The following is a 26,060-nucleotide window of genomic DNA, read 5'->3' on the forward strand; positions in this document are numbered from 1 at the left end:
TTTCTCTCAGTTTTAATTTGACGTCATTAGAATCACGTGCATTTATGACTTTTATATTTTTTTTAGGAAATCAATCGAATACAAGAACGATTCTCCTCATCGATTGTAGTTAACATATGCATTCAATCAAAAGTACGGATTCTTTAGCAATATATATGTAATATAACTATTCTAACATTCAGTGGAACTTTATGTATATTTTTATACTCATTTTATTATAAATTTTCCATCCCCTTTCCTGATGAAATTTTTAACTTCAATACTTAACTTAATTTTATAAACTACAAAGCAAATATTTTATGTTTAGATACACCATGTGACAATAATCAGTGTCAAAATGGCGCTTCGTGTATTAATTCTGTTAGAGACTACAGCTGTCGATGTTTAGCTGGATACTATGGACAATACTGCGAACGTAAGTTATTTTGTATTCAATTAATAACACAATTAAGAAGAAAAAAAAGAATGGAAAAAAATATAATAAAGTGAAGGCTATTTTCAATACTTATTCAAGTCTATACTAGGTTGTCGCTGTACCACGGCTTCAAGTTTTGAATTGTTCGTCTTTTTCTAATCAATTCAACTTTTTTAATATTCAATCGATTATATGATTGATTGGTATGCATCAATCATAAACAGGCTAACGTTTATCACATTGTCTCATTTCTACATTAGAAAAAAAAACATATACTAAGGCTTGGCTTGCCTGCTAGAATAACAGTAGCATTAATGGCCTTGTCTTGCTGTGTTGTGCTGATTACAAAACCGTTTATATAAAAACCTCTTTAGCGTTTTAAAGATTTCAGTCTGAATTTTTTATTGTATATATATTAACATTTAAACAGTGCATACGTTTATGATAGAATTTTTAAAGTGTCATTCTGTGCGGTATACTTTTAAAATGGATTATATTGTGCCCGTTTAACAAAATAAGCCTTATTATGCTATATTGATATTCTAAAATCCGCTTGGATGTACTCCTCATTAGCAGGAGGAAGATACAGAAAAGAAGACGAAGACTAAGTCAAGAATATGCACTTTGATTACAGATTTTCCATTTTGAATTTTCATTGGAGTTTTGTATTTTTGTTATTTACTTTTTGCTATTTCACTTATAGAAAATTATTCATTTTTATTACAGTGACTCCATGTTCATCAGGTCCTTGTAGAAATGCAGGCACCTGTAGTATATCTGGATCAACGTATACTTGTACTTGCAGACATGGATATTATGGAACGCAATGCCAGTGTAAGTCCAATAATTGTTTATATACTGCAGCTGTGCTATTTGAGCAGTCAAATTGCATTGACCGTATATTCATATGTGATATATAGTCACTGACCGTATATCGCCTTGTTTATAACGTTGACAATGCGTTTCCGTAGAGTTTTATTCATGACGGCAATAAAACAATACAAGTTCGCGGAAATTTTACGTCTTTCGCTCAAAATTAAGAAACGATGGTTTTTACCCTAAGTACTTCCCTTAGAACATTTATATAAGAGTTGCAGTTTATAAAGAATAACCGTACATTGTCTCGAAATATAAATGATATTTGTTCTCGGCTCGAAACATGTAGAAATGATCAGCACAGCCTCGCTTTCTACCTGTTTATAAGTCTTGTACAAATAACATTGATATTTCGAGACAATGCATAGTTATTCTATATAGCCTGTTAAATGTTAATAAAACACAATGAATTAAGATATGGTTTGCAATACCAGCAGTCAGTTTCATGAATGTGTATTGTCGGGGTGTGGAGTGTGGGGTTAAAGGGGGGGGGGGGGGGGGGGTGATGCCTGGCAGCCAAGTGATCTACGTAGTTCTACTTCTAAAATCACTTGTCAGTCAACACTGAGGTTGTGAGTTCGAACCCCTCTCGTGCAGGGCACTCGACCCCAACCTTAATTGACTAAGATTTAAAATTTCAAAGTCAAAGTCAGTGGTTTTTACTCCGGTTTTCTCAACCAATAAAAACTGGTTGCCAAGTAAAAGCATTAACGTGGCGCCTAAAAGTGGCGTCAACAACAATCAATCAATAAATTAGCTGGTCAATTTTAGAAATGTTAAAAAGTCCTATATCGATTGAGAGAAAACATTTCAGGGTTACAAACTATAACCGTGGGAAACACATCAACGTTAAAAGATTTTAACTTTTTGGGTCGTTAGATATTTGAAAAATCCCGCGATGGTTTGATGGATTCCAATATTTGTTTGACAATGTAACTTATTTGTATGATAATGATGGATTCTAATCTATTTTGACAATGTAATTGTTTGATGTTACATTTAAACATATTTGAGATCAATTATTCTACACTAGTTGAACGTTGTGAGTAAAAGAAAACATTTCTATTTCTGTTATAGTTAGTTGAATGTTTGGTAATCAAAACTTTCGATTGCGAATAATTTGATAGTTTTAATGAAGAAAAAATGTATAACCTTCTGTTTTAGTTGATGCATGTTCACCAAACCCGTGTCAAAATCTGGGCACATGTTATCCTTCTGGTGGATCGAGCTACAACTGCGCGTGTTCATCTGGATGGTATGGATCAATATGTAATAGTAAGTATAGTCTCATTGGCAATTATTCCACGTCTCCTTATTTTTATAAACACTCGTGAAAAGTAAAATCACAAAAATAGTGAACTCTGAGGAAAATTCAAAAAGGAAAGTCCCTAATCAAATGGCAAAATCAAAAGTTTAAACACATCAAACGAATAGATAACGACTGTCATATTTCTGACTTGGTACAGGCATTTTCTTATGTAGAAAATTGTGAATTGAACCACGTTGTAAAGCTAGCTAAACTTCTCATTTGTTGTAAAAGAGTACGATTATTGTACCCTGCGTTCTGGACATGTTTCGAAGCCTATAATGTATATTGTAGTTCCATAGTTGTCCAGAACGTTACGGCACATGCTTTGGCACGTAACCTAATCATACATGTCAAAAAATTGTGTAAACTTCATTTGATATAGATTCTGACATTATGCTAGCAGTTTTCCAAAACGAATAGGTTTACACATTAGGTAACATGTAAAACTTACTATTGATATTGTATCGCAATTGACCCGGAACTACATGTAGTTGATTTTTACCAGTATTAATTATGTGGATAACAAAAGGATTAAGCATGTTGTAATGTTTAATCAAATACGGCTAAGGTAATGTCTTCCTTGGGTAGACAATTCTAGGTAAATTATGATGACAATTCTAGGTTAATTATGATGACAATCTTAGGTAAATTATGATGACAATCCTAGGTAGTTTATGATGACAAGGCAATACGTTTCTTTTTTATATTTAATATTTCATTGAAATGCATTTATTATACAGTATTCTATTTTAGTCAGTCCTTGCTTTCCAAACCCGTGTTACAATAGTGGTGTATGTACTGCATCTGGACCCTACTCGTATTACTGCACATGCCAACCTAGTTATACAGGAACAACTTGCCTCGGTAATTTGTTTTTAACGAATTTTCCATGCAAAAAAATATACTATTGTCACACAATATGCTTCACCTGTCTACATACTTTTGGTGAACAATATACATTCACATATCAACGATTACGATTTGAACAATAAAATACGCCACATGGAAATTAAAAAAAATATATAAAAGTTTACCGAAAGATAAAAAACACACATTTAGAACTCGTAAGTTTAAACAAACAGAGAACGCCATAGCAATACACGTTTTAATACCAGCAAACAGCAAAACATACAGCAGTGAACAAAACACATATAATAAAAACTAAAGACCGTTCAAGACAAACCAAAGTAAATACGACGGAGTGATAACAGGTACTTCGGAACGGTAAGTAGGAAGTAATATGGATCAATATGACATAAGCACGGTAAACCTTGTCATTCATTTTGTATTCTATCTTTCAGTGGTTGATGATTTTTTTTATCGTGCTTTGCTAAAGGATTTTACCTTATTTGGATAGTTATATTTGATCTACAAGGGGTGTATATGAGGCGTATTCAAAAAATGTTTTGAAACGTTAACCAGATTAATATACTGTGAAAGTACTTTTATTCGTGGGGTACCAATTTTCGTGGATTTCGTGGATGACGTTATCCACGAATTTAAGTGTCCAACGAAATAAAACAAACATTGTCCAAATCAAGACATGGAAAGATCCCATGTAGGTTTGACTACTGATATGATCTAGAGAATATATTGAATAACGCCAAATCTGAAAATGCTATATAGTAGTCATAGGGCAAACGCGCTATGAACTACAACTCCATGAAGGAGTATACCCATTTAATCTTTCAGAACATTACCATGATTACTGTACAACTTTTGATCTTTTAATTCTCATAAAAATATTTTTGATCGATGAAAGTCAGATTTCCGGTATTGGTATGCTTGTATGATAAAGTGTTCATTTTATATCCTCAAAATTCTCGTACATATCGGAAATAATAATTTTATGCTGAGCTTAATTTTGATAAGAATTATTTAACATTAAGATACGTTTATAGCATTTGTTTTTGTGTACTGTTTTCTGTAGGTGACATGTTTATGGCCTAATTAACACCTTTGATGGTCTTAAATCTGTTGATCACTTTATCTAGGATTAATTAGTGTTGTCACTACGATTTACCATTTTACCGGGTCAATGTTTACTTTGCAATTTTCCTCAATCAAGACAATTTGTAACCTTCGTTTCTAAAGCTTCAATTTTCCAATTTTTTTTTTTAGAAAACTAAAATCCACGAATTTAAAAACCCACGAACATGTAAATATTTCTCAAACCATGAAAATTGATACCCACGAATTAAAGTACTTTCACAGTAATTTGAAAGCTTTTAAAGCCTTACTCATTTTGTATTTGTTGTATGCTGCTTAACGGTATTTCAGAGGGTAACATTTCAATCATACATTTTTTGACGGTTGCAGTCAAATTCACGAATGCTAGAAATATCATGCATTTGACAGCAAAAATTTTCTTTAATTTTAATTAACTTATTTCAATTAAAAGGACATTTTTTTTTACATAAATAAGGCCGTTAGTTTTCTAGTTTGAATTGTTTTACATTGTCTTATCGGGGCCTTTTATAGCTGACTATGCAGTATGGGCTTTGTTCATTGTTGAAGGCCGTACGATGACCTATAGTTGTTAATGTCTGTTTTATTTTGGTCTTTTGTGGATAGTTGTCTCATTGCCAATCATACCACATCTTCTTTTTTATATATACATATAATTTATAAAAAAAAACTGCTTTATCAATGCTGTCTGGGTATGATTTTAAACTTTCTGTCTATTTAAAAAAATGACACACACATAATAAACATTTGAATTGACCATCGAATTAAAGACTGCCAACGGTCATTTAAGCAAATATAAACATAAATATAGATAGAAAAGATAGTGAATTCGAGCAATTATATTTTTCTAGGTCTTTCTAATTTCATGTTTTAAGTTAAAAATATACTAGAAGGATAATTAACGTTTGTGCCTGTATAAGAATGGGTTTTAATGGATCGAATCAGTCAATCAAAATATATACCCTTGTTGCACTTTCAATGTTGACATGCCTTTTTTTTTTAATGACTGAAACGCATATTTCATGCATGATTTATCTAAAGATAAGGGCAACATGAATATGGATTCAATGAGGTCCAATTATTCATTTGTAAGTGAACAATTAATCAGCAATGTTTCTTACCTTAGTTTTACAACATTTAACTATACTGGCTGCTTAAAGCGAATTATCATTTCGCTATTTCACTTTCATAAGTATTGCACAAATAAAAATGGATTGTTTTTATACATATTTTGTAGCAAGTTCGCCTTTGAATACGCTTACCACATTTGACAAACAAGAATATTTTCGAAACAGAAAAATGCGTACTCTAATTGAATTACACTACATTGATTCTTAATAATTGCACGAAAATATAAAACACAAATGTATGTAAGTAGAAATGTAATGTATGATAATTATGTAGTTTTTATTGGCCACTTTTATATATTATTTTTAGAAAATAAAAACTCCTGCAATGGTCGCTGTGGAACTGTCAGTGGTTCGTACAATTGTCAATGTGACGTCAACTGTTTATACTATGGGAATTGCTGTGTCGACAAAGTGTATTACTGTCACAGTGGCTAATTGTACATGTATCAACTGTATTGTATGAAGAGCTGTTTCTATGACTAGTGTAACTAAAATAAGTAGATATTTAAATGGTTGCTTTCCTTGCTTTATTCATTGGACAATTATTTGGAAGGTTATTGGACCTGTCAAAACTAGTTCTGCACACTCATACGCAAACTCACAACAACTATAATTCAGCTATCCTTGTCAGAAACAGCTTTATTTGCGTTTCAAAAATGTATATTATTCTCACAACGACTTCAAACTCAAATAATAAAAATGTCTAACTAAATTTTTTTTTTGGGGGGTACAGTCGTTAGTTTACATCTAGTGTTGTAACACAGTACATGAAGCACTGTGGGTTCTATATGATAATCTATTCAGTTCACCATTTATTAAACCCTGTAAATGTTAAGACGAGTTACATTTCTTCAATCTAAAAGGGAGTCATGAATTACTTTAGTTATTCGTTGTTATTCTGTGGTTAACATGTCGAAATGTTTTATTATATTGTTCATTTAATATGTATTTCTCTGTCTTTGGTGTTTTTGTATGTATTTATACTCTGTTGCCGTTATGTAATGTTTTCAATTTAGCGGATTATTTCACATTTACATTAAGCGCAGAGGTTTGGCTAGGCACATAACCAGGTTCATCCATCATTTTTTCTTCAAATCGACTAATGACATTTGAACAGCAGTATACTACTGTTGTCTGTATCTAACTAACAGCGAACTCATAACTAATTCATTTCTGCATTTACCTCAATCTAAAAAGAAGAGACAGGCCTTCATAATGAAAATGATCGTATTGTGTAAATCATTTCCTTCCTTCCTTTTTCGAATTTTTTTTTAGATTCAAATAGATTAAATTACCTCAATATATTTCTATCGATTCTTGAACAGGTTCAGGCTTCCTGAGCACCTTATAAAAATCTCAGTTCCTGTGGAGTTTGTGTTGCTCAGTCTTTAGTTTGGTTTGTTGTAATTAATTTGTGTACTATTGTTTCTTTTCTTAGCCATGGCGTTTGTTGTGATAATTTGTTTCATAATCAGTTTCATGGTTCTCTATTAAGAAATTGGAACACCACCTCAGAACATTACACGCATGTTTGTTATTATCTGTAGATATGAATATTTTAATATCTCAGTACAATTTTAGGCATAGCTGAATGAAATACATGGTACTGAAGGGTGTTATAATACCCAAATCTACAGATATAAACGTATTAATAAAATAATAACCCAATTTAATTCCTAACAGACGGATTTTACGGAAATTTGGGAACAAAGTACAAGGAGAAAGCAACTCTTTTTATGAATGATCATTTTTTACACAGACAAAGTTGGAAGATATGTTCAAAACATATGAATACGTATGTGGAAGCCCCTTGTGAATCTGGTAAGCAAAAATTCATTAAAAATCATATAATTAACATATGTTTTCCAGCATATGACAAACATCCGGAAATGTACCCTTTCAGATAAACTTACTTTCAAATAAATCAAATTCATACGATTGTTTATTCTCCTATTCAAAATTTAGATATTAATTTTAAAAGTGAAGCTCAAAACAAACTAACATTATGACAACAGGTACGACGTTGCTTTTTTCAAATATGGTGATTTTTCATTTGCACCATCTTACCAGGTTAATAAATCACTGCTCGTTCGCTATCCTCAAGTCAGTCAGTCATTCATACGTGTACGATCGAACATTGTCGAGTGGTATGGCGACACAAACGGGTTCAGGGCAAAGGACATACTACATGCAGTAAGCTTCGAAACCTCCTCAAATTTACGCGTTATCGAGAAAGACAAACCATTTCTATCTTTAAAAAACTCAGTAGCAACATTTTTGGTCGGTTGACACCAAACATTTCTGCAATTGAAAAGAGATGAATTCAGCCTCCCTTTTCCAAATTTTTTATTTCTTTATAACAACTGCGCACAAGTATATATCTTCCTGTTGATACGAAATTACAGATCTTGCATTTCCTGACAGTATTTTTTTTTGACAACGGATTGATGCTTACAAGGACGTTATTGAACTAAGAATATCTAATAGTGAAATTGAACATGTTTAAATCTTTCCCTTGGAAAATTTACAATCGTCATCACGAGTTGGTTGAACATTACAGACTAGTATACATCTAGTGACACAAATGGAGCAACATCTGTTTTCTGAACGAAGCACCATAAATCACCTCTTGTTGTTCATAGGCTTAGAGTTACTATAGTTTCGTATGTTATGTTTCTGTACTGTTATTTGTCTTTTTATCGTTTTTAATTTTTGAAATGGCATTTTGAACCCTTATTTAATTCACTTTCTTATCACTAACTAATTTTATTTTTAAATTATATTTTTCCTATCGTCAATATAAAAATATCCACTTTTTCGGTTAAGTATTTAAGATTTCAATGCTCATTCGACAAGTAGATCTCCGATAAAACAGAGGTATATACCAGAACAGAAGAGAACACAATGGCATTGTCAGTTTGATTTCAACTGATCAGTTAAAATACAATGTATGCGTTAATGTTTTGATATCATTTGACTAAATGTTAAAATTTGATGGTCATTTGTTTGTTATAAAAAAAATTAAAACACAATACTTTTAAATATTCTTAAAAGGAGATGTGAGATGAAACCAATCTAATCAAAATATGGTTCTCTCATTTCATTATACTACTCAGTAGTATAGTGAAGTCAGAGACCTGTTTTTTAATAGTTCTAGTATTTCGAAATCAGAGATATATATTTAAATTAAAAAGCAATCGTTCGAAGAACAATTGAAGGTCTTTCAACCCATAAAGATCAATTTTGATAGAACTATGAAAATTCACTTTGAAATAACATTTCCAGCGTCAAATGATAGCTTCTTGTACACTAATTCCAAAAATATATTGTTACTTCCGGTTTGATTTATGTCATTCCCGAATTTATTTGATAGTTTCCTTGAAACTGATTCCAAAAATATATTGTTCAATATACTTTTACATTAAGTACAAAAAATAGCTACTTCCTGTTTACACTAGGTTACTTCCGGTATGTGTTTTCATGGTCAAGTGTCTTGCAACGACATGCAAAAAGTCACATGGCTTAATCATGCATACATATGAGGTAAAAGCAAAGGTCAAAATCTAGAAGAACAATTTTACCTATGACCTTCTTTTCAATTTCAAGATCATAAACCAAGGGCTTCAAATCAAAAGACCATAGGTCTTAATTATATATGGGTAATGAGCTATATCACTATATGCCTAAATCTTAATATAAGAGGTGAGAAGAAAAAAAAACTCCAATATAAGGTTAGCGTACACTTTCTACAAAATGTCATGTGTTACGACATTTCACATTTTACAATTAAGTAAACATATGTTGTCCATACCTTATACGGTTTTTAAAAAGTACTAAAAAGAAGCCAAAATTAACATTTAGAATATTACCTTGACCTCTGACCTAGACCTAATTTTCTTTTTTGTTTGTATCAAGAACCTCAAATCAAAAGATTCTACATGTAGGTCTCTAACACTTATTATTTACAAGGTAGAAATGCATATCCCTTATATCAAATGCATAAGGAAAACTAACTCTCATATGGAGTGTTCATTTCGCCTCGGTCAAAATAGGACAAATCATTTGAAGGATATAACGAGCAATTTTACAAAATAAATTTGTCGCTTTCTTTTTCGGTTACGGAGATGTAGTGACAAGAAAAACAGTGTTCGGGGAAGATAACTCTTACAAAGAAAATTGTTAGGCTTAGTATTGGTGAAAATAAAAAAGCGCATAAACTGAATGATTCTATATAAGAAATATCATAGTGACATATTGCGAAACAAGTTTTTTTTACGCGAGAATAAAATTAGGCTGGAGAAAATAATAATTAAAAATCAACTGTTCAGAGAACAATGAAGGTCTCTCCACCCATAAAGATCAATTTTGATCAAATTCAGTAAATATCAGATACAGCGTCATATAATAGCTTATTGTACACTGATTCCAAAAATATATTGTTCTATTCATTTTTTTTTTAAATAAGGGGACAAATTGTTACTTCCTGTTTGAAATATGTCACTTTGGGTTTTATTTGATAATTTACTTGATACTGCTTCCACAAATATATTTTTCGATATACTTTTACATTAAATAAGTACAAGATAAGGCTACTTCCGGTTTACCCAAGGTCACTTCCGGTTGGCCTTTTCATAGTCAAGTGTCTTGCAACATTTTGGAATTTAGGATCCTCAATTCTTTTCAACTTTGTACTTGATTGGCTTCATAAATATTTTGATATGAGCGTCACTGATGAGTCTTATGTAGACGAAACCTGCGACTGATGTTCTAAATTATAATCCTGGTACCTTTGATAACTATTCACACCACTGGGTCGATACCACTGCTGGTGGACGTTTCGTCCCCGAGGGTATCACCAGCCCAGTAGTCAACATCGGTGTTCACATGAATATCAATAATGTGGTCATTTTCATAAATTTCCTCTTCACAAAACTTTGATATTTTCGAAAAACTAAGGATTTTCTTATCCCAGGCATAGACTACCTCAGCCGTATTTGGCACAACTTTTTTGGAATTTTGGACCCTCAATGCTCTTCAACTTTGTTCTTGTTTGGATTTATAAATATTTTAATATGAGCGTCACTGATGGGTCTTATTTAGACTGGTGTTCTAAATTATAATCCTGGTAACTTTGATAACTACTTGAAACGTAATGCAAACAGTCCCATGGTTTTATCATGTACACATATGAGGTAAAAGCAAAGGCCAAAATCTAGAACGTCAATTTCTCTACGACTTTGAGTTCAATTTCAAGGTCATAAACTAAGGGTTTCAAATCAAAAGACCATAGATCTAATTAGTTATATATGAATAATGAGTTATATCACTTTATGCCTAAATTTTTAATATAAGAGGGGAGAAAACTCCTATTTAATGTTAGCGTACGCTTTCAACCAAAGTACATTTGTTACGACATGTTGCAACTTACAATTTAATAAGAATATGTTGTCGATATCTTATACAGTTTTTGAAAAGAAATGAAAACAAGCCAAAATCTTAATTTATAATATGACCTTGACTTCTGACCTTGACCTAATTTTCTAATCGTTGGATCAAGAACCTTAAATTAAAAGATCCTAGGTCTCTAACACTTATGGTTTACAAGATATAAATGCATATCAATTATATCAAATGCATAAGGTGCAATCACTCTCATATGGAGTGTTCATTTAGCTTAGGTCAAAATAGGACAAATCATGCGAAGGATATAACAAGCAATTTAATAAAATAAATTTGTCGCTTTCTTTTGCGTTTACGGAGGAGATGCTGTCACAAGGAAAACAGTGTTTCGGCTTACAATGGGTGAAAATAAATAGAGCCCAAAATGTATGATACTATATGCAAAATATCTAAGCGTACAGAAAAGTGGAAAGACCTAATAATCGGAACAAATACAAATAGTCTTTCCACAGAAAAGTGGAAAAGAATAGAAAGCAAGTCTCCATCTCAATGGTGTCCTTTTATTTTATTTATTTTTTTGTTTTATTTTGTTTCACTCTTTTTACGCACAAATTTTGTTAGGGAACAAAAAGTGCAAATTTTCAGAGTAGTATGTGATTCATGTGTAAGACTTTTTATATTGATATAAACAAGTATGTGTTTTGTATTCTATAAGGCTGTATTATAAAAAAATACATAAATTTTTGTTTGAATAACTTTGGCAAATTTGCCACATAAAGGGAGATAACTCAGATAGAGTTTTTTTTAAATATAATGTGTTGATATAATTACAGGAAGACGATCTTAAAAAATATTTTAAAGCCTTCTTTTCATATTCTATAAATCTTAACATTCTATGATGTCTAAAAAAGAAGATATGGATCGATTGCCCATAAGATAACTTTCCACAAGAGACCAAAATGACACAGACATTAACAACTATAAAAGTCACCGTACGGCCTTTAACAATGAGCAAAGCCCATATCGCATAGTCACCTATGAAAGGCCCCGAAATGACAATGTAAACGAATCCAAACGACAAAACTAACGGCCTTATTTATATACAAAAATGAATAACATAGGGGTAAAATCGAGTTTTTGGCTTATATCTCTTAACTAAAGCATTACGAGCAAATCTCGAAGATTGAAAAATGGTCATCAGGTGAAGATCCACCTGTCCGGAACTTTTCAGACGCATCAGACAATCACTTGTTGGGTTGCTGTCCCTGAATTTGTAATTTCAAGGAAATTTTGAAGTTTTCGGTTATAATTTTTACCAGTATAATAGATAATCTCTAAACAGCAACATTGTTCAATAAAGTAAGAGCTACAAATATTTAACTTGAACTAAATTGTCAATTGACTTTATAAGGAGTTATTGCCCTTTAAAGTCAATCTTTCACAGTTTTTTTTTTTATTTTTATTTTTCCCTGCTATCTTGAAAACTACAGTAGATACAGAGGTGAAGATGATAAGCAAGACAAGTTCTACAAATAGGTCAACATGGTAGAACTGTCTATAGACTCCTTTGTGGATTTATTTCCCTAGACCAATATTTGTGTTTTTTTAATTCTATCTTAATCAAATTGAGAATGGAAATGGGGCATGCGTCAAAGAGACAACAACACGACCAAATAAAAAACAACAGCAGAGGGTCACCAACAGGTCTTCAATGTAGCGAGAAATTCCCGCACCTGGAGGCGTCCCTCAGCTGGCCCCTAAACAAATATATACTAGTCCAGTGATAATGAACGCCATACTAATTTCCAAATTGTACACAAGAAACTAAAATTAAAATAATACAAGACTAACAAAGGCCAGAGGCTCCTGACTTAGGACAGGCGCAAAAATGCGGCGGGGTTAAATATGTTTGTGAGATCTCAACCCTCCCCCTATACCTCTAACCAATGTAGAAAAGTAAAAGCATAACAATACGCACATTAAAATTCAGTTTAAGAGAAGTCCGAGCCTGATGTCAGAAGATGTAACCAAAGAAAATAAAAAAAATGACAATAATACATAAATAACAACAGACTACTAGCAGTTAACTGACATGCCAGCTTCAGACTTCAATTAAACTGACTGAAAGATTATGATTTCATCATATGAACATCAGGCACAATCCTTCCCGTGAGGGGTTTAGTATCATACCATCATAACATATATGAGAAGAACATAACCCGTGTCATGCCAACAACTGTTTTAGAATAAATGTGTTTAGTTCCGATGCAAAGACCTTATCAGTGACTCAATATTAACGCCAAAATATGCAATCTTTAATGACTTGACAACAGTATCGTAATTATATCCCTTCTTAATAAGTCTATTCAAAGGTTTTGTAAGTTTCTGAGGTGAATACTGACACCTTTGTGCTTTATAAAGAATATTTCCATAAAAAATTGGATGTGAAATACCTGAACGTATTAGAAGTCTGCATGTTGAGCTATATTTACGAATGATGTCTTTATACCGATGATAAAATTTAGTAAATGTTTTGACTAGTTTGTGATATCGAAGACCCTGGTGTAATAATTTTTCAGTAATACATAAATTTCTCTCGTTAAAATCTAAAACATTGTTACATACACGAGCGAATCGTACAAGTTGAGATATATAAACACCGTAAGATGGGAACAGGGGAACGTCACCATCTAAAAACGGATAATTAACGATAGAAAATGAAAAATCATCCCTTTTATCATAAATTTTAGTATTCACTTTTCCATTAGTGATATAGATGTCAAGATCGAGAAAAGGGCAGTGGTAAAACTGTATATGATAGATAGAAAATTAGCTTTGGAAAAATTATTAGCAAACCAAAATCTGCAATGATGACAGTATGGAAGAAATGGTCAGACGACTCTTTCTTGGAGTTATTGTCCTTAAAAGACGATTTTCTCCTTTTGTTTGCGTTTCTATTATAAATGATAGAAAATTAACTATGTTATAATAGATAACGATACACTTTGAATTACAAAATGATTATCAAGTCAAGATCTACTAACAGTTTTAATTCAGCCGATACAGTTATGTAGATTGACTCTTTACAGGAGTGATTGCCCTTAAATGAAGATTTTGTTTATCTTCTTTTCTGTTGTAAGCAAAATCTAAAGAAGTTAGAGAGAAATTAAATCGGCTAAATGATAAGCAATATAAGTTCATCTAAACTGATTCTTGTCATGGATTCTATTCCAGTCTACAATGTTCATGATGTTTAATATGCACATAGACCAAGATTAGCCTCTAGTTCCTAATAATACTCCATAAACTTTAAGTGTGTATAGGACACTGGAGCTTCAGAGACTTTATTGTTAAAAGGTGTGTTGTCTTTGTCCAAGGAGTCTTGTGTCGGTGCCTCATTTTTGTTACAACGTGTTGAGTTAGGTTGTATAGATGTTCCCCTTCATCTTATTTATCTAAAGCCATAATTGTGTACTGGAACAGTTGTTGTGGATGCTCGTCCTAATCTACCTTTGAGGGTGTTTAATTATTGCTAGGAAATGATAAGTGGTTGCTGAACCAATTGATACCAGTGAACCGGTGGTGGATGTTTAATGACCCGGATGTGGAACTGTATCCAGCTTGTTACCTCAGGAATAGAATATCTGAGCTGTTTTTGGAAAATTTTAACAAATTGGTCCTCAATGCTCTGCAACATCGTACTTTATTTGGTCTTTTCTTTTTTTTTTTTTACTTTTTGGGGACTCGAGCGTCACTGATGAGTCATTCTTAGACGACATGCACGTCTGGCGTAAATACAAATAGTAATCATAGTTTCTTTGATGAAGTCACTTACTATTTCAACGTTAAAAAATACCAAAATGTGGTCAGTTTGATAACATGTTGATTACGTGGCTATTGCATTGTCGACAATGGAGGTTCCGGTAAATCAGGAATGGTTATAGTAAGACCACCTATACTAATACTAACAATAATGTAATTATGCAATAATAAAGGTATTGGTCTTGCCATCCCTTGGCTAAACACTTACATGGTATAAGACAAACTTGCTTAAGATCTTGCACTTTTTTTATTGACCCAGATTTAAAAATGATAAAGCAGAATACTTCAAATCATGCAATTAATGCCAGGTTGTTGGTAAGCCTAATCAGAAAATGTAACTGGGCACTGTTATTATTCGAGTTACATTATTGTTAACCCGTTTCACTACAGACAATGACCGTAAGGGGCACTGTAATTATTCGAGATACATTATTGTTAACCTCTTCCATTACGGACAATAACCGTAAGAGGCACGGTAATTATTCGAGATACATTATTGTTAACCCGTTTCACGACAGACAATGACCGTAGGAGGGACGGTATTTATTCGAGCTACATTATTGTTAACCCCTTTCACTACGATGACCGTTAGAGGCACGGTAATTATTTGAGTTACATTATTGTAAACCCTTTTCACTACGGACAATGACCGTAAGGGGCACGGTAATTATTCGAGTTACATTATTGTAAACCCCTTTCACTACAGACGATGACCGAAACGGGCACGGTAATTATTCGAGTTCCATAATTGTTAACCCGTTTCATTACAGACAATGACCGTAAGGGGCACGGTAATTATTCGAGATACATCATTGTTAACCCCTGTCACTACGGACAATGACCGTAAGAGGCACGATAATTATTCGCGATACATTATTGTAAATCCCTTTCATTACAGACAATGACCGTTAGGGACACGGTAATTATTCGAGTTACATTATTGTTAACCTTTTTTCACTACAGACAATGACCGTAAGAGGGACAGTAATTATTCGAGTTACATTATTGTAAACCCCTTTCATTACGGACAATGACCGTAACGGGCACGGTAATTATTCGAGTTACATTATTGTAAACCCCTTTCACTACAGACGATGACCGTAACGGGCACGGTAATTATTCGAGTTCCATAATTGTTAACCCGTTTCATTACAAACAATGACCGTTAGGGGCACGGTAATTATTCGAGATACATCATTGTTAACCCCTTTCACTACGGACAATGACCGTAAGAGGGACGGTAATTACTCGAGTTACATTATTGTTAACCCCTTTCACTAAGACAATGACCGTAAGAGGCACGGTAATTATTCGAGTTACATTATTGTAAACCCCTTTCACTACGGACAATGACCGTAACGGGCACGGTAATTATTCGAGTTACATTATTGTAAACCCCTTTCACTACAGACGATGACCGTTAGGGGCATGGTAATTATTCGAGTTACATTATTCTTAACCCGTTTCACTACGGACAAGGACCGTAAGAGGCACGGTAATCATTCGAGTTACATTATTGTAAACCCGATTCACTACGGGCAATGACCACACGTTGGCACGGTAATTATTCCAGTTAAATTATTGTTTACCCCTTACACTACGGACAATGACCGTAACGGGCACGGTAATTATTAGAGTTATATTATTGTTAACCCTTTTCACTACGGACATTGACCGTCAGAGGCACGGTAATTATTCGAGTTACATTATTGTTAACCCGTTTCACTATGGACAATGACCGTAAAAGGCACGGTAATTATTCGAGTTATTCGTATTGATCTTGCCACACCCTTGGCTAAACACTTACATGGTATAAGACAAACTTGCTTGAAGATTTTGCACTTTTCTACAGACCCAGATTTAAAAAAGATCACGTAGAATACTTCAAATCATGCAATTAATGCCAGGTTGTTGGTAAGCCTAATCAGAAAATGTAACTGGGCACTGTTATTATTCGAATTACATTATTGTTAACCCGTTTCACTACAGACAATGACCGTAAGGGGGACGGTAATTATTCGAGATACATTATTGTTAACCACTTTCACTACGGACAATGACAGTAAGAGGCACGGTACTTATTCGAGTTACATTATTGTTAACCCGTTTCACTACAGACAATGACCGTAAGGGTCACGGTAATTATTCGAGATACATTATTGTCAATCCCTTTCACTACGGACGATGACCGTAAGAAGCACGATAATTATTCGCGATACATTATTGTTAACCCGTTTCACTACGGACAATGACTGTAAGAGGTACGGTAATTATTCGAGTTACATTATTATTAACCCGTTTCACTACGGACAATAGCCGTAAGGGGCACACGCTAATTATTCGAGATACTTTATTGTAAACCTCTTTCACTACAGCCAATGACCGTAAAGGGCACGGAAATTTATCGAGATACATTATTGTTGACCCGTTTCACTACAGACAATGACCGTAAGTGACACGGTAATTATTTGAGTTACATTATTGTAAACCCCTTTCACTATGGACAATGACCGTAAGAGGCACGGTAATTATTCGAGTTACATTATTATTAACCCGTTTCACTACGGACAATAACCGTAAGGGGCACGGTAACTATTCGAGTTACATTATTGTAAACCCGTTGCACTACAGACAATGACCGTAGGGGGCACGTTAATTATTCGAGATACTTTATTGTAAACCTCTTTCACTACAGACAATGGCCGTAAGGGGCACGGTAATTTTTCGAGATACATTATTGTCAACCCCTTTCACTACAGACAATGACCGTAAGGGGCCCGGTAATTATTCGAGTTACATTATTGTAAACCCGTTTCACTACGGGCAATGACCGTACGTTGGCACGGTAATTATTCGAGTTACATTATTGTTAACCCCTGTCACTACGGACAATGACCGTAAGGGGCACGGTAATTATTCGAGATACATTATTGTTAACCCGTTTCACTACGGACAATGACCGTAAGGGACACGATAACTATTCGAGTTACATAATTGTTCACCCCTGTCACTACTGACCATGACCATAAGGGACACGGTAATTATTCGAGTTACATTATTGTAAACCCTGTCAATACAGACAATGACCGTAAGAGGCACTGTAATTATTCGAGATACATTATTGTTAACCTCTTTCACTACAGACAATGACCCTAAGGGGCACGTTTAATATTCGAGATATATTATTGTTTACCCATTTCACTACAGACAATGACCGTAAGGGGCACGGTAATTATTCGGGTTACATTATTGTAACCCGATTCACTACGGGAAATGACCGTACGTTGGTACGGTAATTATTCGAGTTACATTATTGGTTACCCCTTTCAACACGGACAATGACCGTAAGGGGCACGTTAATTATTCGAGATATATTATTGTTTACTCATTTCACTACAGACAATGACCGTAAGGGGCACGGTAATTAGTCGGGTTACATTATTGTTAACCCGATTCACTACGGGAAATGACCGTACGTTGATACGGTAATTATTCGAGTTACATTATTGGTTACTCCTTTCACTACGGAAAATGACCGTAAGGGGCATGGCAATTATTCGAGATACATTATTGTTAACCCCTGTCACTACAGACAATGACCGTAAGGGGCACGGTAATTATTCGAGATACATTATTGTTAGCCCGAATCACAACAAACAATGGACGTTACGGGGAATCTATTCGAATTATATTATTGGTAAAAACATTGTATTTTTTAAGCGTCTGCCAGACGTAATTAGGTCTGAAAATACTCGAATAATTATCTTTTTATAATTGATTATCATGATTTTGATTGAAATCTTTGTAATTATTCTCACCTGTCCTGTAATATTTAAATAATTGAAAACAACACGTCCACAGCGATTTTGTAGATTTATCTTTATCAGGAACGCTAAAAGCCAAACATTTGAAATCCGAGGATGCAGAAGTACCGAAACCGTTGAAGAGCTATATCACAAAAACAACTAAAATTGATAGCCTGAGGGAGTTGAAATCTTAGTTTCTTGATATTTTAGAATTGATATACGGACAATTTTAGTAAAGTTTGTTAAATCATGCCAGTACCGAAGTACTGACTACTGAGCTGACGATACTCTCGGGGACTGATAGTCCACCAGCAGAGGTATTGACCCAGTAATGTTAAAAATTGAAAACAACACGTTTAATAAATTCAATGCGTCCGACGCGCTTTTCTGGATTTACCTGCATCAAGAACGTTTATAGTCCTGTCATTTAGTCACATTTTTTTTAACAGTATTCAGTTTATCTATCGACATGAAACTTTGTTCGATCGTTATACGTAATACAATGATCTTTTTGCTTTTGTGTTTTTCTACCTCGGGAATTGTGCAACCTTCAATATCATCAGCATAAAACTACTGAAAGGAGTGAATTTATATAACAAAGTGTTTTGATAACTTGAACATAGGAAGTACCAAGAGACCGGTCTTTTAAATTAGTTGAAATTTAATAAATTTTATACCCTAAATGAGATATCTAAAATATCGTTCGTGGGTAATTGTTTCAGTTCTTGCATAAATAAAATATTATTTAATTTGTTTTACAGACGACAATGATTGATAGAAACATAACCGTATATGACATCAGTTACACAATACAAAGGGCTCCAACAGTTAACAAAGAACATATTTTCAATAAATAACAGCTTTGATTGATTAAAAGTTGAAACAAACAAATCAAACATATAATATGCAACGTATGACGTCAGCGCATAGTAACCACATAATTATTTGAAGCACAATCAATTGAAGGCAGTCATATTAGATAACTTTGTGAACTGACACGAATGGATATGAATTTCATACTTCTATGTATGCACACAATTTTCGTTGCTGTTCTTAGTGAATCAAGAACTAGATTGATCTCAGCGCACCATAAACCTGAATATGACAACAAGTATGAAAAAGAGAACGCCATTGGTACCTATCTTGTTAGATCTGTAGGGTTATGCGGTATAAATTGTTTGTCAAATGCGCGTTGTTTATCATTCTTCTACAACAATCTTAAAGGAATTTGTGTTTTACACTCAGATCCGTTCATCTATACTGTGATGTCAACTTCAGCGAAAGGTTGGAAATTTTACCTTTCACAGGAACGTAAGTCTACATATAGCTAGTAACCTTCTATATTTTCTATTGTTTACAGAATTTTAATCCTATTACCGATACTGAGTGTATCAACAAGCATTGAGTTTTTCTTCCAGTGAGTACCACGAGCCAAGTAGTCTGTATTTCTGTGTTGACATGAATTATCTTTGTTAAGATTATATTAAAATTAACTGTTGGCAATCAATTTCAGAAATATTAAGTAATGTCAACTCCAATGTTCAGCACTGGGGACTTTTCAACTTTTTACTTTATTTGGCCTTTTAACGTTGTTTTTTTATTCGAGTGTACACTGGTGAGTCTTTTTGAAGACAAAAAGCACAAGTGACGTAAAGCATAATATGATCTTTGTATTAATAATAATCTTTATAATAATCTTTATTTGTCATATAAGTAACATTATACTTGTGACATAAACAAAAGTAACAGCAACAATAAAATAACTGAGTTAAACACACACATATCTATATATATACAAGTAAAAGTAACTAAGAGTCCCCTGTCCTCAGCTCTAAAGACTGTTTTATAAAGGAACCTGTTTTTTCACTTGGTTTATATTAGAAGGATTTAGTAGGACTACTAGTTTTTCAGTATCAGATAGATTTAAAAACATAGGATTATCTATTGCCATGTCATTAAAAAGTTTTATACGTAAAACATTATTAATTTGACAGTGGAGGAGAAAGTGATATTAATGTATTATATAGAAGGTTAACAAAAAAAGGACGGACAATCTTCTCCAGACATGAATTTCTATTAACAATGTTTATGTTCTAGACAATATGAGTAATAGTATATGGACCATGCACAGATACTCCAATGGTCCGACCATACGCGTGTGTCGACCATATGAGAATTTAATTGTTTAATTGTTAACCGGCCAGGCCATAGGCGTATTTGGTTTTGTAAAATTATTCTAAGTAAATGATTTTGATTCTATCTTCCTCCACATGAATACACAGCTTGTTCTTCTAACAAAAACAGACACAAGATACAAACTTTAATTGTTTATCTTTTACAAATTAGTTGAATCTTTTAATAATAAGGAGATGAATATCAACCAACATTAGTACATCTGCTATCTTACTTCGCCGGAGTCATTACATAACGCATCGTGTGAATTCGTGTATCTAAAATAATACAAAAACCATTTATACACACATTGTGTTATTATGTGTTTCTATAGGAAACAACATATCGGTATCCTTTTGATCAAATCAAAATACAAAACTAATAATACGTAAATACATATTAATTAGTAAGAGATATAAAATGAACAGTTCGTTCAATATCGTTTCCACGTTGACTGTTACATGGTCTGTTGAGCATAGTCCTGTCTCAGTAACAATTTTCTGCAACTAGCTTATCTACTTTTTAACCACTGGACAATAAAACAAAATAAACAGCTATATTTGAAATGCTGAAATATTCGAGGTACATGACATCAGACATTCGGTGCCTAGACGGAAAAATATCATTGTAACCAGGATTTGTATGTGGTCCACAAATTGATCTTTACGTGTTGATATAAACTCCTCATATATTCCAATATTCTTGATATTAAACTGGACATTTTTTTCTTATTCAATAATTATTTCAGCTATAAGTGTTTCGTTCTATTTTATGATATTTACAATGAATAACTATTTTACCAGGTGCCGGTCGCTGTTTGGTCAACTTCTTCTACTACAGAAAACTGGACTTGTGTTATAAATTCGAACCGCCAATTCAAGCATTCCTTGTTCATACCGATGTTGTGTGTCCAGCAAGTAAACTCATGCGCATCGATTCTGACGAAAGACAAGATTATGTCAAGCTTGTAACAGGTAATAAAGGCCTTCAAACTCTGACCACGTCTCCCTAAAACCTTAGTGTTTTATAAAGGGACATGAAAACACTACTAACCGTGTATTGAAATAAGCCCCGCTTTGACTATTTTATTTATTATGTCTGTTAAGTTTACGCATCATTGTTAATATAACGGAATTTGATGAGAATGTCATCAAAGTGAGAGGGTTCGCGCTATAAAACCAGGTTTAATCCACTATTTTCTACATGTGAAAATGCCTGTACCAAGCCAGAAATATGACAGTTCTTGTCCATTCGTTTTTGATGTGTTTTGTTATTTGATTTTGCCATGTGATTATGCACTTTCCGATTGGATTGTCCTCTGAGTTCCGTATTTTCTGATTTTACTTTTTACTAGCCTTATATTGAATGTAAATGGTCTCCATAACGTTGTGTTTAACCAATCATAGATCTAGAAATGTATAAGAGGTGAGATAAACTTACATTCATTTGGAGGCAATTTTGTAAAAGGTCAAAATCACAACAGAATTATTAATTTAGAACTGAAATTGTAATCAAAAATCTATTTATTCATCTCATTTTTTATGTTATGTCTGACGATAATATGGCTTTATAATTACACATAGACGGATGTCAAAACACATCAAAGTAAAATTGTTTCAACGTTTTAAATCATATTCGGACAAAATCACTTACTGCGACTTCATAGCTCATTTGTAACGTGTTAACGCATAAATATAAGATTGTAGCCGTATAAGACACAACACATGTGGTATGCTTGCATCAACCTACCCAAATACATGTTTACTTAAAGCCTTAACATTTTGATATTGTCTCCATATGAGTATTTAATATCATCGTGATTTTTTAAATACGCTACATCAATTGAATTAAGTCCTGCATGGGTTGTACAAAAAGATCTTAAAAATGTCTTTCGCTTATCTATAATTAATACAGACATACATTTATTTCAGCTGACATTGGAACAGTGTACAATTATGGAATATGTATACAAGGTAAAAAGACACAAGGAAAGTGGAAGTACAACGATGGATCTACTATTGAGTATTTCAGGTGGAAGCAAGGTGAACCAAGCGGATTATCTAACGTCATCATTATGGAGCGGAGAACAAACTATATCTGGAAAAATGCTGGATCATTTCAGAAGTGTAGCTATATGTGTGAATATCAACCACAGATTTAAGTATAATGACGCTAACCAATATCAAGAAAAAACGTTTATTTCTCCTTTTAACATTAACTCTTCTAGTTTCCTTTTCATTCATACCATATAAATTAATTTAGAAAAACTTTATGTGTAAAATTTGTCTATACTACCCTATGTATATACTGAAATAAACTTAAGTCTTGGTAAATCTTGTTCATGTACAAGTGCATATGACACCACAAGAGCACCAAGACGTTTATTTTTGAGTTCTTCTGCTACTAAGTCATTTATAAGTCATTTATAAGTCATTTATAAACCAGGTTAAATCCACCATTTTCTACATTTGACAATGCATGTACCAAGTCAGGAATATGACAGATGTTGTCCATTCGTTTTTTATGTGTTTTGTCATTTGATTTTACCATGTGATAAGAAACATTCCGATTTGATTTTCCCCTGAGTTCTGTATTTTTTCGATATAACTTTTTTTTATGCAAATACATTTTTTATAGATTTTCACACTGTTAAAAAGTCATTTTCTATTTCTCCCCTGAAAGAAACAATTTATTATAAAGTTTAAAATTTAAACACATGTATGTTTTTGAATAACTATCTATAAGTTAATCTCTAAAAACTGAATGGGTTAAATCCTAATAATTCTAACAAACTTTGCTTTTTTTTTATTTCTGATTTACTTTCCCTGGCTCGAAATAACTTTCCATTCAACAGTTGACGTAGCTTGGTGTTTACTTGTTCGTATCTGTTATTGTGCATATAATGCAGTAGATAAAAAAATAACAAAATGTTTCAAACTTAAGTCTCCATTTCAAAGATCGTTTTTCTGAATTTGCAGCATGCATGTTACTATTGAACCTTCTGATTGGAAATGTTATTCCCATGCCATTATGTTTTGCAATGGATTAATCTTTACACAACTATGAAGACATCTGGAGACTTTCAAGACGTAATACTCCGCCATTTTTAGAACATTTTTCTAATCAATATTCAATTGGTCTTCTAATAAACATAAGTAATTATTGACCAGCTTTGTTGTCTCACATGTTCAATCTGCTAGCCCTCAGTGTTCTGTTTGTTGTTTGCTTTTGATTTATTGATTTGCTTAGTTACTAACCACACATTGTCAAGAAATATAAAAGAAAAATATACAGTTTAACAGATTGTTTAAAATTTCAATATTAACGCAGCGAAATCGAGAGTATGCATAATAGTTTGTAATAATGATATGTGGAATTGTATGCGAGGTAATCTACAGCAGGAAAAGATATGTTCATGTCTGAATTTGAGCCTGATATTTTGAGCATTTTATCAAGCTATTGATATCAAAATTTGTTATAATCAATAGCTGTGATATTATCTGTCGTAAGAATCAAGGGCATTGACGGGTTGGTTAATATTCTTCTTTATTAGAAAATTACTCTGTGACTAAATCTGCCTATGCAGACAACCTGGCCAATCCAATTTATGAATTATTATATTGCCTAATTTTTATATGACTCATATGTAATAAAACATCCACTCAATAATGTGTTCTTATTCTACCAATTAATTGCAGATGTCCATGTACGTGTAAAGCATTTCTTATTGACTCGACTTTATGTTCTTTATTTGTGAACTTGAACTTTAGAATATAACGAAGCGGCATGATGGCCAATGACACAATTTTTCAGTAGGGGCCAATTGACGCAAAAGCTAGCAACTATAGGTCATCATGAGGGTAATGATCAAATTGTATACCGCTCAACAACCAATTAATGTCTTCATAATGAAATGTGTGAAACAATTTATTTCAGAATCTTTTTATCGAATAAAGCCATTTCAATTTATGTTTTATAGTGTGTCTTTTTTATGATGTGATGTTACACTATTGTTTCAGATAAGGGCGATGGTTTGGTACCTTATGACACATCTTAACTCGCTGCATTAGTTTTCACCTGTCCTAAGTCAGGAATTTTATTTTCATTAGTGGTCGTTTGTTGATGTGGTTCATCGGTGTTTCTCGGTTCTTTTTTTTTATATCGATTAGACCGTTGGTTTTCCCGTTTGAATGGTTTTACACACGTAATTTTTGGGGCAATTTACTCTCTTCCAACGTTAACAGTCAGGACTTCTTGGGTCTCTCTGATTGGTTAGTGGTACGCAATTTACCGTCTTCCAACGTTAACAGTCATGACAACTCGGGTCTCTCTGATTGGTTAGTGGTACGCAATTTACTCTCTTCCAACGTTAACAGTCATGACAACTAGGGTCTCATTGATTGGTTAGTGGTACGCAATTTACTTTCTTATTACGTTAACAGTCAGGACAACTCGGGTCTCTCTGATTGGTTAGTGGTACACAATTTACTATCTTCCAACGTCAATAGTCATGACAACTCGGGTCTCTCTGATTGGTTAGTGGTACACAATTTACTCTCTTCCAACGTCAATAGTCATGACAACTCGGGTCTCTCTGATTGTTTAGTGGTACGCAATTTACTCTCTTCCAACGTTAACAGTCTGGACAACTCTGGTCTCTCTGATTGGTTAATGGGACACAATGTACTTTCTTCTAACGTTAACAGCCAGGACTACGAGGGTCTCCCTGATTTGTTAGTGATACACCATTTACTCTCTTCCAACATTAACAGTCAGGACAACTCTGGGTGCTCTGGTTGGTTAGTGGTACACGATGTTCTATCTTCCAACGTTAACAGGCAAGATAACTCGGGATTCTGAGATTGGTTGGTTGTTTTTAAAATGGAACCTGTTTTTAAAATCAATCGTTTTATAACCGCCAAATTACATTCCAGCTCCTTCATTCTACCAGGGGTGATCTGAGCCGGATATTCGGACAAGGTGTTAGATCACCCTCTGGTCTCCGGCATTATGTAAATAGTCATTTCTTTTGGGGCATCATTCTTTACAGACAGTCCCCTGAACATCATTATCATCAGATGAAACACAAAATGCCAAAGATATCAAGAGGATAATCAAACCATTAGTCGAGTGTCTGACGTCAGAAAATTGTATACGTCACA

General features: G+C 33.4%; 2 protein-coding genes across 2 annotated transcripts; both read left to right on the top strand.

Annotated features, from left to right (window-relative positions):
* The first annotated feature begins 296 nt into the window (after window positions 1–296).
* Window positions 297–6,232, top strand: LOC139497350 (uncharacterized). Its single transcript, XM_071285562.1, has 5 exons — window positions 297–415; window positions 1,142–1,249; window positions 2,456–2,566; window positions 3,354–3,464; window positions 6,006–6,232. Exons 2-5 carry the CDS (start codon window positions 1,172–1,174, stop codon window positions 6,159–6,161), a joined length of 456 nt encoding a protein of 151 aa, XP_071141663.1. The 5' UTR covers window positions 297–415; window positions 1,142–1,171; the 3' UTR covers window positions 6,162–6,232.
* A 13,407-nt stretch (window positions 6,233–19,639) lies between these two features.
* LOC139498862 (uncharacterized) lies at window positions 19,640–24,564 on the top strand. The gene is made up of 4 exons (XM_071287447.1): window positions 19,640–20,037; window positions 21,702–21,872; window positions 22,830–23,779; window positions 24,106–24,564. Exons 1-3 carry the CDS (start codon window positions 19,728–19,730, stop codon window positions 23,057–23,059), a joined length of 711 nt encoding a protein of 236 aa, XP_071143548.1. The 5' UTR covers window positions 19,640–19,727; the 3' UTR covers window positions 23,060–23,779; window positions 24,106–24,564.
* Window positions 24,565–26,060: the final 1,496 nt, after the last annotated feature.

This window comes from Mytilus edulis, chromosome 12 (genome assembly GCF_963676685.1).
Source record: "Mytilus edulis chromosome 12, xbMytEdul2.2, whole genome shotgun sequence".
NCBI lineage: Eukaryota > Metazoa > Mollusca > Bivalvia > Mytilida > Mytilidae > Mytilus > Mytilus edulis.